Genomic DNA, 16,414 nt, shown 5'->3' on the forward strand with positions numbered 1-16,414 from the left:
ACTGTATTCAAAGCTGTAAAGATTGGCCTGATTTCAGAGAATAGGATGGAACCAACAAGAACAGTAGCATTTTTAGCCTTAATCTGCACCAATCCCTCCTTATTTTTAACCAAAGCATTCGCACAAAAATAAGTTGCCCAGCTATCACACTAAATAAGGAGAGACAAAAATACACACAGATTAAAATTCAAGGGAGTTTAGTAGGAAAAAAAAACATAATACAGAAATTCTTGTTACACTATCCAACTGTCAATATTAACATAATTTAATCTTTCCTATTCACTCAGCACCCCAAACTCAGTTGTAACTCTCCAATCAAATGTGAGCACAGGTTGGAGAAAGTCACTTATAATCTGCAATTTCTGCTTACTGAGTGAAATTACCTTCCTCATCAACACCACCCCCATCCACAATGCTAAGGAGGAGTCATACCACTAGTGCCTCTCAGTTCTCCTGTAAACAAACGTCCACAAACTGACACAGCAAGAAGTAGTGGGAGGCACATGAATTCATCTCTCTGTGAAAAATATTGCTTTTATTTGCCCAAGTAATTATTTTCAGAGTTACCTGTAAGACTCAAGGTGCTTAGACTCAGCTAGAGTTGAGAAGCTATCCAAGACTCTATTTAAGAAATTCATAGCTTATTTCTTAGGAAGCACCCCTACGCCACCTCCCTGCCTCTTATACTCTAAGGGGGTCCTAGCTGCCAACCTCATGCTCAGAGACTTTAAAAACATGCCTTCGAAATGCCAAAAATTAGCCAGGCGCGGTGGCACACACTTGTAATCCCCGCACTTGGGAGGCTGAGACAGGAGGATCTCTCAGGTTCGAAGCCACCCTCCTCCGGCTTACGAGACCCTGTTTCCAAGTAAAAAATATTAAAAAATAGGTCTGGGAATGTAGCCCAAAGGTAGAAGGCCCCTGGGTTCCCTCCCAAGTACCACCAAAAAAAAATGCCAAAAATTATATCTATGAAAACCAAACATGAACAAAGTTGAAAATGGGAGCAGGAAAATAAAACAAAAAGATAATATTTTTTTTCTTTGTGGTTCTGGGGATTAAACCCAGGGGCATTCTACCTCCAAGCTACACCTCCAGCCCTTTCTCTTAATTTTTTGCTTTGAAACAGAGTCTCACTATGTTGCTGAGGCTGTCCTCGAACCTGTTTTTCTCTGGTCTCAACCTTCCAAGTTCTGGGATTGCAGGAGTGCACCACCATGCCTGACTGGAAATGAACATTTTAAAATAAAAATGTATTTCAAAGAATATAAACTGATGTATAATTTATACTCATCAGATCAATGCAAACTCAAAGAGAAAGAATGATAAAAACTGGAAACAGAGCATACTGAAGTTATTATACCCAACCTGAAAAAAATATATATCATTATAAAAACACCATCCAAAAGCCACACATGGTGGCATATGCTTGTAATCCCCGCGCTTGGGAGGCTGAGACAGGATGATCGCACAGGTTCGAAGCCAGCCCCAGCTACTTAGTGAGGCTCTCAGCAACTTATTGAGACCCTGTTTCCAAATAAAATATAAAGATAGGTCTGGAAGTATAGCCTGGAGGTAGAAAGCCCCTGGGTTCCACCCCCAGTACCGCAAATATACATATATATACAAATATACATATATATTCATTCAAAGTTCCTACTAAGTGCTAGACACCATGCAAACTTCTGTCCAATCAGAAGGAAGAAAGGAATTTTTTAAAAAAGAAGGAAGAAAGCAGAAGCCGACTAGTAAGAGCTCAAACAATGAAGAATTACTTTCTTGGAGGAAATGTCCAAAACCCCCAAAGCATCAGTGAATGAGCACTTTTTTGTTCCTCTGAAAAGTCAAAGCAGGCCAGGCATGGTGGCGCACACTTGTAATCCTGTTCCTTGGAGTCTGAGACAGGAGAATCAAAGGTTCCAGTTCTAGACCAACACTGGCAATTTAAAAAGACTCTCAAAAACCTAGCAAACCCTGTTTCAAGGTAAAATAAAATAAAAAATAAAATGAAATAAGGCCAGGGATGTTGCTCAGAGAAAAATGATGCCCTGAGTTCAATCCCCAGTACCACCAAAAAAAATTTCTTAAGGTATCAGCAACTGAGTTTGCTAGTCCCATCTCCAGAAGGTCAATTTAAGCCCGAGGTCAAATGTTCACTAAGTGTTTTTCTATCACCAATAGCCAGACATCAACATATTAAATGTATAATTCACCTAAACCAGAAGAATCACTGTTTTGGAAACAGTGGGCAGCTAGTACAGATTGTGTCGCACAGGTGTGATGTGCTCCGTATGGCACACACTTCTGAACAGGCAGACGCTCCAATCTGTCCTAATACAGTCTGCCAAGGTCTTTCCAGGCTTCCCACACTGACATAACTCACTAAAGCTCTGCCCTCCTGCCTCCAACACTACTCTTTTATGGCTATGGGGTCAGCTCCCAGAAAACCTAGGACAGGACTATTTCTTAGCCTTTTACAGTATATTCCTCATCAGTGCTCTTAATCAAATGTTCACCCTTAGCCTCAATCCAGACAACATTGCTGGTGAAGAAAACTGTGCTCACCAGATCTTCTGAAAAGTCTTACTGCCCAGGGATAAAGGACAGCAAGGGACTGGGAGTGCAGGCAAAACATGGCAACTCCATTCTGCTGTAGCTGGAGAATGCTCTCCCTATATCTTAGTGTTACTCTTCATATTCCAGCCAATTGAATGAGTAAAGATCTATCTATCTATCTATCTATATCTCTCTATCTCTCTCCATTTTCTCTCCATCTCCCTCATTAACTTCAGCCTCAAAAAGGGAATAACAAAAAAAGGGAAAAAATGAAAAGAATTTTTCTAGAGACATGATCACTCATAAAGTACCTTCTTGCTTTTTCTTTTTGCTGTTTGCATCAGATGTTAATTATTTTGCAGGTTACTGTGCCAAATCTCAGATGCCAAGAAGAGAAAAAGAAAAATTATCCACATTTTTTCCCTTAGAGCTGAAAGAAGCAGTCCTGTTCACGTCTCTGCACAGAACCCTGGATCTTCACCACCTGCAAAGTGGCTCAGAGGGTTTGGAAGTGGCTTGAAGGTGAAGAAGGCCTTACTGCATAAACAATCCCTTATCGACTCACATTAATCTACAACTTAAAGTTCAAACCCACCACCACCAAATATAAATGAAAAAGAAGAAAACTCAAAGCTTAAATTCTTTTCTATTATTAAGCCTGCTCATGCAAGTCACTTAACCAGAGCATGCTGCAGCAGACATGCCCTGGGGAGACCTCCAGTCTTACTCTTGCATAATCCCCTCCCCTTAAGAGCAGACAGAATCTGTGATTTGCTTCCAACCAACAGAAAATGGCAAAGGAGATGAGATGTCATTTTTTTATTAAGTTATGTTATATGGGAAAGGCAAAGAGATTTTGACTTTCAGTGAGTAAAAAGGCAAATTATCCTGGGTAGGCCTGGCCTAATAAGGTCAACACTTTAATAGATGGTCCAGGGTTTGAAGATTGGAAACAGCAGAGATGCTGCCATGAAACCTACCCTTCAAGGGAATGAATTTGACCAGAATCTAAGGAAGCTTGGACCTGGGTCACTCCCTAGCCAAGTCTCCAGTGGAGAACAGAGGTAACACATTGTCTTCAGCCTGGTAAGACCAGAGCTACACCACGGCTGGACCACAGACCTACAGAAATTAGCATTATTTTAAGCACCTAAATTTGTGTAATTTATTACGTAGCAGTAAACTAAGTCTGCATGCTAGTACCATAGGCAGGAATAGGAGAGGTGCTCGATTTTGTGTGTGTGTGTTTTTCTAAGTTAAAGAAAATTAATCTATTTATCTCAATCATGATGACAAAAACAGACATAAATGCCCTAACTTTATCACCTGCATACACACACACACACACACACACACACACACACACACACTCATTGTGCCAAAGTAAGAGAACATACTCTGTTCTCCCTGGCCTTAGTCCTTGTGTCTGAAAGATTCATCAAAGCATCACTTGACAGCTCAGTCTGAATGAACCCAGTGCCTGACCATATAATTTTTTTTTTTTTTTTGTGGAACTCAGGGGCTTTTCTACCTCCGGGCTATACTCCCAGACCTATTTTATACTTTATTTGGAAACAGGATCGCACTAAGTTGCTGAGTAAGTAGCTGAGGCTGGCTTTGAACCTGTGCAACCCTCCTGTCTCAGCCTCCCAAGCACTGGGATTACAATCATGTGCCACCACACCTAGCACCTGACCGTATTTGAAATCAGCTTTCAGGTTGTCATTTTCCCAATGCTTAAGTGTCTGTGTGCTGCACAAAAATCTTTGTGTTGCTAAATCCCACTTTGTTCTCTGTCCCTAGGGGATCTTAGGTAATAAGTTAAATATTACCAGAGGTAGACAAAATGGGAAATCAAGATAGTTCCAGAGTCCTCAACAAAATCTCAAATAGAAGCCAACTGTCCAATATCTCCTGTAAGTATCTCATTTGAGAGACATTTTCTTATCTGCTCTATGAATTTTCTTATGTGTCTACCTTCTTTATTCCAAATAATGCTTTATCTATTTTGCTTTATGAGCAGGGCAGAGCAAGATGTTCACTGAAGAAAGTTTGCTGACCTCTGTAAACTAAAATGCCTTTCTTCTCTACCAAGTAAATGTGAACAGTCTAATAAATAGAAGTACTACCATGATCACCACCAGTAACATCAACCCCTCTTCCTTTGGAAATACCATCAACAGTCCATGAATTATTTGATTCCCTTGAAATCTGCTGGCTGTTAACTCCAAATGACTTGCCACTTTGCAGTGAGCCAACCAGAGCATCACTGGAGCCTACACCACTGCAGGTGAAAGGGCAGGAGGAGAGCATGAGCTGGGCCAGGGGGCTGCTTGTACCCTTCTTGTATTTTCCTATAGGTTCTAGTTTCGTCTTTTATACGCACTGAGCCCTTGATGGATGTTTATAAAACTGAACTCAAAATAAATGAGCGGGTTCACAGTCACTGTAAAGAGAAAGGAGGCTCATCTTTTGATGATTACCTTCTATTCCTTCCCGTCACCACCTACCCTCCTGCCTCGTCTCTGCCCACCTCGAGGATTAGTCCTGACACATGAAAGAGGAGGGAAACTCTAAAAATAATGCATAAGAACAATTTTTAAAACTGAAATGCTATATAATGCCATGTGCTTTCTGTGTCTACAGTACTATGTATGCTCTGCCTCTTGAACATTTATTTGTAATATTATTAGCACCAAGGAAATCCCATTTCTTATTTTTAAACTACAGAAGTTCTTCAGATTTCTAAAGCAATGTCACTTACTAAGAGGCCCTGTTTGCACAATGCAGCATTGCTGGTCCTGGAATCTTTACCTGCAGTGCTTTCTGCATGTCACTAATAGCATTCAGATCAATGAACCAGATAAAGTATCCCTTTCAGATCTCTTTGTTTCACTCAAAATTCTTGCCCTAAAAAGGCTTAAATATCCAGGAACTAGCTGGGCCTGGTGGTGTGCACTTGTAATCCCAGTACTTGAAAGGCTGAGACAGGAGGATCACAGCCTCACAGCCAACCTCAGCAACTCAGTGAGACCATATTTCAAAATAAAGAATTAAAAAATAGGACTAGGGATGTAACTTGGAGGCAGAATGCCCCTGGGTTTAATCCCCAGTACCGCAAAATGAAAAATAACAATAAAAATTAAAATCCAGGAACTAGAAGAACTTACCTTACATCTATGCCAGGCACATAGGATTTTTAAATGCTTGCTGAATTACAAAGACAACAGCACCAAGGTCTGTACGACTCTGGACTGAGTGATCAGTTCTATGTACAGACAAAACTAGCAAAGCAATCCTTGCCTTCTAGAGCTAGTAAAATGTCCGCCAGCTTCCCTGCCACAGACACAGTCTAGTTATGCCTCGAACCACCAACTTGTACATTAACTCCACCCCAACCCTAGAGTAGTCTCCTTACCTGTCTCACTGTCACTTCAGCCCTGAGCACACCTTCCTGCACTCAGGGACTTCTAGCTGTTTGCTTCATCCACACACATGCACATCTTTATGTCTTCTAGATAGAGAGCCCTTTGTAAGATTGCCCTACTCGTGAAAGCTACTAATTCTCACCTTGTGGAAGATCCTTCTCCATGCAATTCTCTTGGGTCAAGCCTCCATCATGTACGGCCTGGATGTCATAATACCTCTAACAGGTCCCACCACCCCTGTCTTACTGATCTCCAATTCATCTTTCACAGTGCTGCCAACATGATCTTTCTAAAATAACAATCTCATTACATTGTTTTGCTGCTTTAAAAAAATCTATAAATGCAAAATATATGCTCCCTAGCAAAGACAAACATGCCTCCTGACTTCCCCAACTTTATCTGCCATCATCTGCTACCAATCACTTACCCAGTGCTCCAGATCATCCCACCTGCCTGGCACTTCTCCAACAAGCCACATGCACCCGTGCCTCTAGGCCTTTGGCCGGGCTGTTCCCTCCACCTGGTTTGCCCTATTCACCTTTTTTTTTTTTTTTTCCCAGTACTGGGAATAGAACTCAGGAGCACTGTATCTCTGAGCTACACCCCCAGCCCTAGTTTTTAGTCTTTTTATTTTTCAAACAGGGTCTCACTGAATTGCGAAGGGCCTTGCTAAGTAGCTGAGGCTGTCCCCAAACCACGATCCTCCAGTCTCAACCTCCTGAATGCTGGGATTACAAGCATTTGCTACCATGCCCAGCTACCTATTCATCTTTCAAGAGCAGTCTTAGACCAGTTCATTTCCCCTACTACCCTCCTAAGCACACATGATGTCCTTATCACACTTAACTAATTGCTTGTCCTTTTCCTGTCCTCTCCCCTAACTACCGTAAGAAAGAGGCCACATCTATTTTGCTCATCACTGTATCAGTATCCAGCACATAGTGGGCACTCAACAAATATGTGAGTGATTGACTAGCCAGCCATGGTGGCAAATGCCTATAATCCCAATACTTGGAAAGCTGAGACAGAACGATTGCAGGTTTGAGGCTATCCTCAGCAATTTAGCAAGGCTCTTAGCAACTTAGTGAGACTTTATTTCAAAATGAAAGAGGGTTCGGGTTGTAGCTCAGAGGTTGAGTGTTAGTTCAGTCCTCAGTACCACAAAAATTTTTAATTTTTGCATGACTAATTAATAATAGCAGTAGTAACAATAACAATAATGACTGCTGGAACTTATTCAGTACTTATCGTGTGTCAGGCACTAAATACTTTATGTGTGTTAATTCATTTAATCCTCACAATAATCCCATAAGTACTATGACTATCTCCACTTTATAAATAAAAAAAGAAACTGAGACATGGAGATGTTTAATAGCAAGTCCAAGGTTTGCAGCCATTAAATGAGAGTCAGCACCTGAACCCAGACAGTAAGTTCCAGAGCTGAGGGTCCTAGCAACAGATCCATACTGCTTCTTTTTTTCATGGTTCGGCTGAAATGTCTATGGGAACCCTCTCATACCACCCAGTCTAAGTAAGACATTTCTCTTCTACACCCCATGATACCCCATACACATCTTCTGCATAGCATCTGTCACACTACTGTATAATCTGCTGTCCATTTCTATTGTTCAGTGAGCTCCTTGATACAAGAGCTTTGAGCCTTATTCTTTGTATCCTGGGTGCCTACATAGTAAATATTCAAATAACTTGTATGGATGGATGCACAGATGGATGGATTGCCTGAGCTGGATCATAAGCATTCTCAGATACTCCAGCAGGTGGCAGAAGACGACAATGAGTGAACAGAGGATGGGCTGGCTGCCTTACCTTCCACACTGGTCATTTTCTTCATGATGGTTTCCTGACCTTGGCACAAGGTCACTGTCACCGTGGCTCCTGGTGTACCAAAGCCCCAGATCACTGCCCCAGCAGGCTCCTTCTGCAGTACCACATAATCATCGATGTATGAAGCAAAGCGAAAACCAGTACCTAAAAAATTTAGCAAACACTTAAGAGAACATTATCGGGAAGACTTGGCACCAGCTGGAACAGGATCAGGTGAGAGTGAGGAACAGTGTCCAGAGGACAGAAATTGAGTAATCCGTGCCTCTCAACTAGATATTCTTTGTCCTAGTTAGGTAAGCAGCATCACAAGAACAGTTTCCAACAATATGCATCGTAGTGCAAAGATGACCACTTGGGAAAACTCACAGAGCCCCAGGCAACGAAGGTGCCGAAGCCTCCTTCCCTCCCTTCAGCTCTTGATCATCCGCTGCTCTCACACTTGGCCCTAGCACCTGACTTTCTCCCCCAGATCACTAAAATGCTCCTTCACACACCCCGCAGATGGTGTTTTTAAGAAAAACAAACCACTTCCTTCCCTGGCTTTCTATTACCACACCCACTCCTACTAGCTGGGAATAAAGAAGCGTGCCTCTCTCCAGCACAAATTCTCTAATATCCCCCCACTTTGTCTCCTCCTTTCCATCCAACCAATGTTAACTTCCTTCAAATAATTCCCCTTATTATGGTTCTCTGGCAACCCAGTATAGGGCACTTAAGGAATATCTGCTACAATTCTGCTTTCTCACCAGGGAAATTCAGGTAAGTCAAAACATGGGAATAAGCTGAGTGAGAGGCCAAAATGCCTCAAGAAAGGTCTTTTATCACACCTTTATCGGTTTTGTAAGCCAAGCTTTACAAAAAGAAAAGATGAAGTGTGCTTGAAACCATGTATTCTATTCTAGACACTAACAAGACTACATAGGAACTTACTTTAACGAGATCATTACTATTTTTAACCTCCAGCCTATATCAAAGGATTTTTTTAATAACAAGCATCAATCCAAATGCTCTCAATGAGCTCCTCATCAAAGCTTAACAGGAAAACAATAAAACTTATGTCCTGATTCGTCTGAACAAAGTAGACCAAAAAGAAATCTCTACAAGAAAATTTATAAAATTAAGTTTAAGGGTTTTAAACACAAATGATAGGCAGGAAAGAGAATCAGAGTTAACACAGCTGACATTTTCCTCCCTGGGAGCTACAAATGATGATGGGTCCCTCAGGCTACACTTACCAAGCAGAACAGCTTCTGGGGTCTCTTGAACAAGTTTGGTGAACTGCTCTTGGACTGACAGCTCAGTCCCTAAAGTTCCTCAGCTTTCTCTTGTATGAGCTAATGAAACCTACATGACAATCAAAGATCACCAAGAAGGCCTACCTTCCGGGCTGGAGATTGACAGCTACCATAAGCGGAACACTCTCAGAGACCACAGTATCCCGGAATTGCATAATCAGGTTGGCAGGCTACTGGGGGAAGGTGCAGGCACAAGTGTGGGAGGGCCCTGTCTTGGGTAGGTGCTTCATATGGAACAAAACCCCAAAATCAAAGGCATAACTAGGAGCTAAGTAGAGAGGGTAGGAGTGGAGGGATAGAGTGAAGAAAGCTAACTGCCATTTGCGTCTCTGTGCATGTAGCCAGCACCCACAGACTGGGGAAGTGCCTTTCCGAGCAGCACTGTGTTCAACACACACACATAACCTTTTTGCACATGGATTATGTGGGGCTAATGAATTTTAGAGATGCAAAGGCTCTTTATAATCATGTTACGTACTGATCAAAAGACATAATCATATTTCTGATCAAGAAATTAAGACCCAAATCAAGTGTGGTAGCTCACACCTGTAATGCCAGCATTTGGGAAGCTGAGATAGGAGGATCCCAGTCTTGAGGACAGCCTCAGAAAGTAGTAAGGCTTTCATAAACTTAGCAAGATACTGTTTCAAAATTTAAAAAATAAAAATAGGACTGTGGGTGTAGCTTGGAGGTAGATTGTCCCTGGGTTCAATCCCCAATACCACACACACACACACACACAAAAGGTCGGTGTAGTGGCACACACTTAATAATAACCAGCATTTGGAAGGCTGAGATAGGAGGATCTCGGTTCACAGACAGCCTCAGCTACTTAGTGAGGCCCTTTGCAAATCAGTGAGATTCTGTCTCAAAATAAAGAATAAAAAATAGGGCTAGGGGTATAGCTCAGAGGTAGAATGCCCCTGGGTTCCATCCCCAGTACCACACACACACACACACACACACACACACACACACACACACACAAAAGATAAAAGATTAAAACCAAAGTAAATGAAGCAATTTTTAAAAAATAGCTTGCTTGTAGTCAGATGGGGTGGCACACTGTAACTTCTGTGGAAAACAGGAGGATTGTATATTGGAAGATAGCCTCGGCAATTCGGCAAGACCATCAGAAACTTAGCAAGCCCCTGTTTCAAAATAAAATAAAATAGGGCGGGGTGGGAGTAGCTCAGTGGTAGTGCTTGGATTCAATCCCCAGTAACACACACACACACACACACACACACACACACACACACACACACATAGAGCTTGCTTCCATATTCATTAATTCAGTAACTATTTACTGATGCCTCCTCTGTACCAGCATTAATTTAAGCATTGGAGTAATAACAGTGAAAGAAGAAGAAAAAAAAAACGCAATAGAGAGACATCTTGCTAGCAGGAAGCTTACAGCGGCCTTCACAGCACTGAAGACACTACGGACATTAAACTTCTTCAGCTGGCCTCAAGTTACAAGGTAGTTAATGACAGATCTAGAAACCAAGTCATCTGATTCCAAAGTCACTGTAATTTCCACTTTACCGCACTTAGATAATCATGATAAATCAAGAGAAAATCATATTCCTTACAAGGCTAAAATTCCAAACTGATTAGACAGTGGAATATCACCAAGGAATTGAACAATGGACCAAAAAGGAATGCAAGATCAAGACTGATCATGGCTTTTGTGTCAAACACAAGACACATTTAACATTTCTTGATGTTGTTCTTCAATGTCTCAATTCAATGGAGGAGAGGGGTTGGAGTAGAAAAACAAGAACAAGTGCTGTGGGTTAGAGAGCATCATTACAAATGAACTACAAAAATTAAGACAGGGACCTGGCAGATACATATTCAGGAGCCCACAGGCCTTGCAGTGTTGCAGTTCTCAAACTGGGAGGTGAGTCAGGGGTGGCAGCACATGCTTGTAATCCCAGTACCTGGGAGGCTGAAACAGGAGGATCTAAGATTCTAGGCCAGCCTCAACAATTTAGAGAGGCCCTCCAAAATTTAGTGAAACCCTGTTCCAAAGCAAAAATAAAAGCCAGGCATGGTGGCCCACACTTGTAATTCTAGTACTTGAAATGCTGAGCAGGAGGATTGCAGGTTTGAGGACAGCCTTAGCAAGTACTGGGACTCATCAACCTAGTGAGACCCTGTTTCCAAATAAATAAAATCAGGCTGGGGTGTAGCTTAAATACCTCTGTGTTCAATCCCCAATACAACAACAACAACAACAACAAACAATAATAATAATAAAAGGCTGTGTAGCTCAAAAGTAGAGCATCCCTGGGTTCAATCCCCAGTACTCCCCACCACCACAAAAATCCTGTGAGTTCACAGGTCATTTCATTGTCACATGTTATTTTATTTTATTTTATTTTATTTTTTGGTGGTACTGGGGGTGGAACCCACAGGCTTTCTACCTCTGGGCTATACTCCCAGACCTTTTTTATATTTGGAAACAGGGTCTCACTAAGTTGCTGGAAGCCTCACTGAGTAGCTGAGGCTGGCTTCGAACCCATGTGATCCTCCTGTCTCAGCCTCCCAAACACAGGGATTACAAGCGTGCACCACCACGCCCAGCATCACATGTCATTTTATACACTTCAAATATTACATGATTAATAAGGCAAAGTGGGAGAGGGGTTAAAGGAAGGATGTCAATATTCAACCAAGTAAGAAGGGAATTCTAGAACATGAATGAAGGAATGAAAATATAGTTAATGTTAATGAAGGTGATCTAATGAGATGACCAAAGGAGGAGATAAAACATGAAAGTTAACCCGCTTTAACAGGAAAGCCAATGAAACAATGACTCTCCTCTTGACCTTCTCCCACCTTGTAAGAGTCAACGACAAGCAAAGTGCTACTAGTTTGCACTTTTGTGAAACTCTAAAGACCATTTATGGGCTGCTGCTTCCTTGATTCTGGGCATTTTGCAATTGCTTAGAAGTAGCAGTCACACGTTCTCCCGCCTCAGTTTCCATTTCTTAACAGGGATCTTTAGGACACACTCTTTAGGTAGTTTTTAAAGGGGGTGAAAAAAATTCCAGCATTATCACTTTACTTCGCATGAGCAGACAGATCCTTGTACTGGTCTCTCCACGCTGGGGCCCAGGGTCCTGCCCTGGGCATTCAGACGACAGGCTCTGACCTAACAATAGCCAAAGTGAGTCAGCCCCTCCCCACCTCACCCCGCCCCCAAGGCCGAGCACATCATCCCACCAGCTAGCTGCACCAGAATTCAAAGCTGAGCCTTAAATTATCATGAGCTAGTGAGGGGGTTGTACTCCTTAGCCCTAATAACCACTTAAACTAGTAAAATGTAATTCTCCCAAGAAATCCAGACTGATGCAAACCCTCCCCAAGGGTACCACTGAGGGGGCTGCTGCTGAAATGTTTGGGATGACTCAGTCACCTGTTTCCAAATATTATCCAACTCGCTTCGCCCCCTTCGCTCCAAGCTCCCCTGAGGGCCTGGGTCTGGGCGTCTGAGCCTCCCCCCTCAGATAAACCCACTCTTCCTCCGCCCCGCACGCTGCCTGTTAAGGGCGAGGAAGGAGTGGAGAAAGCGGACGGGCCGGCGCGGCCCAGCCGGCACCCGCACGCCAGGCCTGGGTCGCCGACCTGGACAGCGCGGGGTCGGGAGCCCGAAGACCTCGGGACCTCGGGGCCCGCAGCACGGGCAGCGGCCGGCGGGGCGGAGCCGCCTCACCTTCGCTGCGGTCAGCCCACAGGATGAAGGGCAGCAGCAGCCCCAGCGCAGACCCCGGCACCCCCATGCTCGCGGGCAGGGTCCGCCGCCCCGCGCCGCACCGCGGAAGTCACCGGGGCGGGGCCGTGTGGGCGGGGCTGGGCGCCGGCTCCGCCCCCGGGGGCCGAGTCCACGAACCACCCGCGGCCGCCGGACCCGGCGCTCCTCGCCCCTCCTCGGCCGCCGTAGTTTTTTTCTTTTTAAAGAAGAAAGACGGTTACCCAGCAACGAGAAAAAACAACCGGAACCGCCGGCACCAGCTGGGAGAGAAAGGCGAGGTGAGGCGGGTCTCCCGCTCCCTCTCCCGCGCCGGGCGGCCTGGCCCGCCGTCCCTCGAGCTCCCCGCACCCCAGAGCACCCGGGGCGAGCGGCCCCCAGCCCGGGCCTGGGCCTCCCCGGCCTTCTCGCCACCCTAGAATAGCTCAAGACTCCATCTCATGTTTCCCAAAATAACTAGACGCCCCACAAACTGAGCCTCGCTAAGCCCTCGCGTCCACCAGCGGAGACCCCTGCCCTGGCCCCCGCCCTTACCCCGCACCGACGCCTGCTGCCGCCCGCGGCTCCCCTTAACCTGCCTTGTGTCCCCAGACAGGGAGAGAAGGCCAGCTCCAGACAAAACCGGAGGCTACAAGAATCCCAACACTTGGAGGGCTGGGATTTCGAAACCACCACCTTCTCCCCCGGCTCCTCAACCCCACTGCAGAGTACAGAAGTGCTTCGCCCACAGGTCGTGCCTCCAGAGTATCAGCTAAGAAAAAAATTAAGTGTGGAACTTCATTCAACAAGTTGGAATAATTTCCAGAACCAGCACCTAGTTCCTACATAACATATATGTATATGTGTATATATGCATATGTATATTTTAGGCCTTACACAGGATTTTCTCAGCAGTGAATCCAATGAGGGTGGGGGTGTGTTACTGCAGGTGGAACCCAAAGGCTTTCTACCTCCGGGCTATACTCCCAGATCTATTTTATATTTTATTTGGAAACAGGGTCTCACTGAGTTGCTCAGAGCCTCACTATGTAGCTGAGGCTGGCTTCAAACCTGTGCGATCCTCCTGTCTCAGCCTCCCAAGCGCGAGGATTATAAACGTGCGCCACCACGCCCGGCTTCAATGAAATTTTTAAACAATCATTTTCTCTACTTGTAGTAAAAACCACCCTCACTTTTATTTTCTTTTTTCTTTTTCTTTTTCTTTTGGTATTGCAGATTGAACCCAGGGGCATTCTACCCGAGTTACACCCCTAGCCCTTTTTATTTTTATTTTGAAACAGGGTCTTGCTAAATTGTTGAGGACCTCGCTAATTTGCTGAGGCTGGCCTCGAACCTGTGATCCCCCTATGTCAGCCTACCAAATAGTAGAATTACAGTGTGCCACCACATCCGGTTTTACTTTCACCTTTTAAGACAGGAAGACAAAGGGACAGACAGAAAATAGTTCTTATTGTCATACTGAAAACTCTTTGGAGCCACCAGTTATGGCAGTTTGTAATCCCAGAATTTGGGAGACTGAGACAAGAGGATCACAGGTTTGTAGTCAGCCTCAGCAACTTATTGAGGCCCTCATCAACTTAATGAGACTCTGTTTCAAAATAAAAGAATAAGAGTCTCACTTAGTTCCAGAGGGCCTCACCAAGTAGTGAGGCTGTCCGGAATGACAACCTCCTGTCTCAGCCTCCCAAGTACTGAGATTACAAGCTTATGCCACCATACCTGGCCAAAAACTCAGGTTTTTATCACTTAAAAAAATCATCTAGTCAGGCATGGTGGTATACACGTGTAATCCCAGCATTTGGGAGGCTGAAACAGGAGGTTCGAGGTACCAGGCCAGCCTCAGCTACTTAGTGAGGACCTTACAACTTAGACCCTGTTTCAAAATAAAGAATAAAAGCCGGGCATGGTGGCACACACTTGTAATCCCCGTGCTTGGAAGGCGGAGACAGTAGGATTGAGCAGGTTAGAAGCCAGCCTTGCTGGCTTAAGAGACCCTGTTTCCAAATAAAATATAAAATAGGTCTGGGAATGTAACGCGGAGGTAGAAGGGTTCCATCCCCAGTACCACCAAAAAAAAGAAAGAAAGAAAGAAAGAAAGAAAGAAAGAAAGAAAGAAAGAAAGAAAGAAAGAAAGAAAGAATAAAAATAGGGCTGGAGGTATAGCTCAGTATAGCTCAGAGGTAGAATTCTCCTGGGTTCCATTCCCAGTCACACACACACACACACACACACACACACACACACACACACACAACCATTTGAGCTGGTGGTGTTCCCTTGTAATCCCAGTAGTTGAGAGGCTGAGACAGGTTCAAAGACTGCCTCAACAAGCAGTGAGACTCATCAATCCAGTGGGAAACTATTATCAAAATAAAAATAAAATAGGTATACATCTTGGAGGTAGAATGCTCCTGAGTACCACCAAAAAAAAAAAAAAATTACTTAACTACTCAAGACTATATTTGTAAAATCTAATTTATAATGGAGAATTCAAAATTCTGTGGAAGAAATGGATAGATTGTCAAGTTTATTTAAAAAAAAAAAAAAGAGCTAACATTGCCAGGCATGATGGGCATGCCTGTAATACCAGTACTTGGGAAAATGAGACAGGAGGATCGGAAGTTTGAAGACAGCCTCAGCAATTAGTGAGACTCATCAACTTAGTGAGACCTTGTTTCAAAATAAAATAAATCTGGGGGTATAGCTCAGAGGTAACTACCTCTGTGCTTAATTCCCAGTATCACAAAAAAGTCTAGAAAATGGAGGCCTCAGTAGTAATTTGTTGTTATAATTGTGATTATATAATTAAAACAAACACATTTAAAAATAGTGCTCTTTAATGAATCTCTAGGTACCCTAGGCAATTCTTCCCAAGGAGATGTCAATTCCATTCTCCAACACCCACTACCGAATTCCACAAGGATTTGGGAATCTTCTTGAAGGACTGACACGTGAAATTCTGAGGGAGCAACCGGAAAATATACCAGCTTTTGCAGCAGCATATTTTGAGAACCTTCTAGAGAAAAGAGAGAGTAAGCTTTTTTAATGTGTATCTTTTAAAATAAGAGATTAAGCATTTGGCTATATTAAACTTGCTTAAGACCATCTCCATTCTACAGAGAGCCTTCATGAGGCAAGGTGGCTTTAAATAGCAGTTCTTGCTGTTTGGAACAATATATGCTGCTTTGACAGCTTCTCTGAGTTTCACATTATTCAGGATTGCCAGTTCAGTCCCCAAACTCAGGGACTGAGTCCTCTTCTCAGGGACACTTAGTGTGAAGGGAGACTTCTAAGAATCACACAGTGCACCCCTCTGCTTTCCAACAGAGTCCTCTTTTGCATCCCCAATAGTTGACTGTCTATTCTTCCTAAGAGGATAATTTGCAGTTTTCTTTAAATTTTGATTCTTCTCATTTGAAAGTATTATAAGTGTTATAAAAATAATTCAACACTCCTTAGATTAAATAAATTGGTATTCACTGGGGTATATGAAACTGTTCTTCAATAAAAGCACAGAGACAAACTGCTTT

At 43.5% G+C, this 16,414-nt stretch overlaps 1 protein-coding gene across 1 annotated transcript in view; it reads right to left on the reverse strand.

Moving 5' to 3' along the window:
- The window catches only part of SIAE (sialic acid acetylesterase), a gene marked incomplete at both ends in the record, with an annotated part of 47,029 nt that extends 34,114 nt beyond the window's left edge, over positions 1–12,915 (reverse strand). Inside the window, 2 exons of the mRNA XM_080718862.1 lie at positions 7,812–7,973; positions 12,849–12,915. Of these exons, the coding sequence (XP_080574988.1) occupies positions 7,812–7,973; positions 12,849–12,915 (229 nt within the window). The remainder of the gene's footprint in view (positions 1–7,811; positions 7,974–12,848) is intronic.
- Between the last annotated feature and the right edge of the window lie 3,499 nt (positions 12,916–16,414).

The sequence above is a fragment of the Muscardinus avellanarius genome (genome assembly GCF_963383645.1).
Source record: "Muscardinus avellanarius genome assembly, chromosome: 1".
In the NCBI taxonomy this organism is placed as follows: Eukaryota; Metazoa; Chordata; class Mammalia; order Rodentia; family Gliridae; genus Muscardinus; species Muscardinus avellanarius.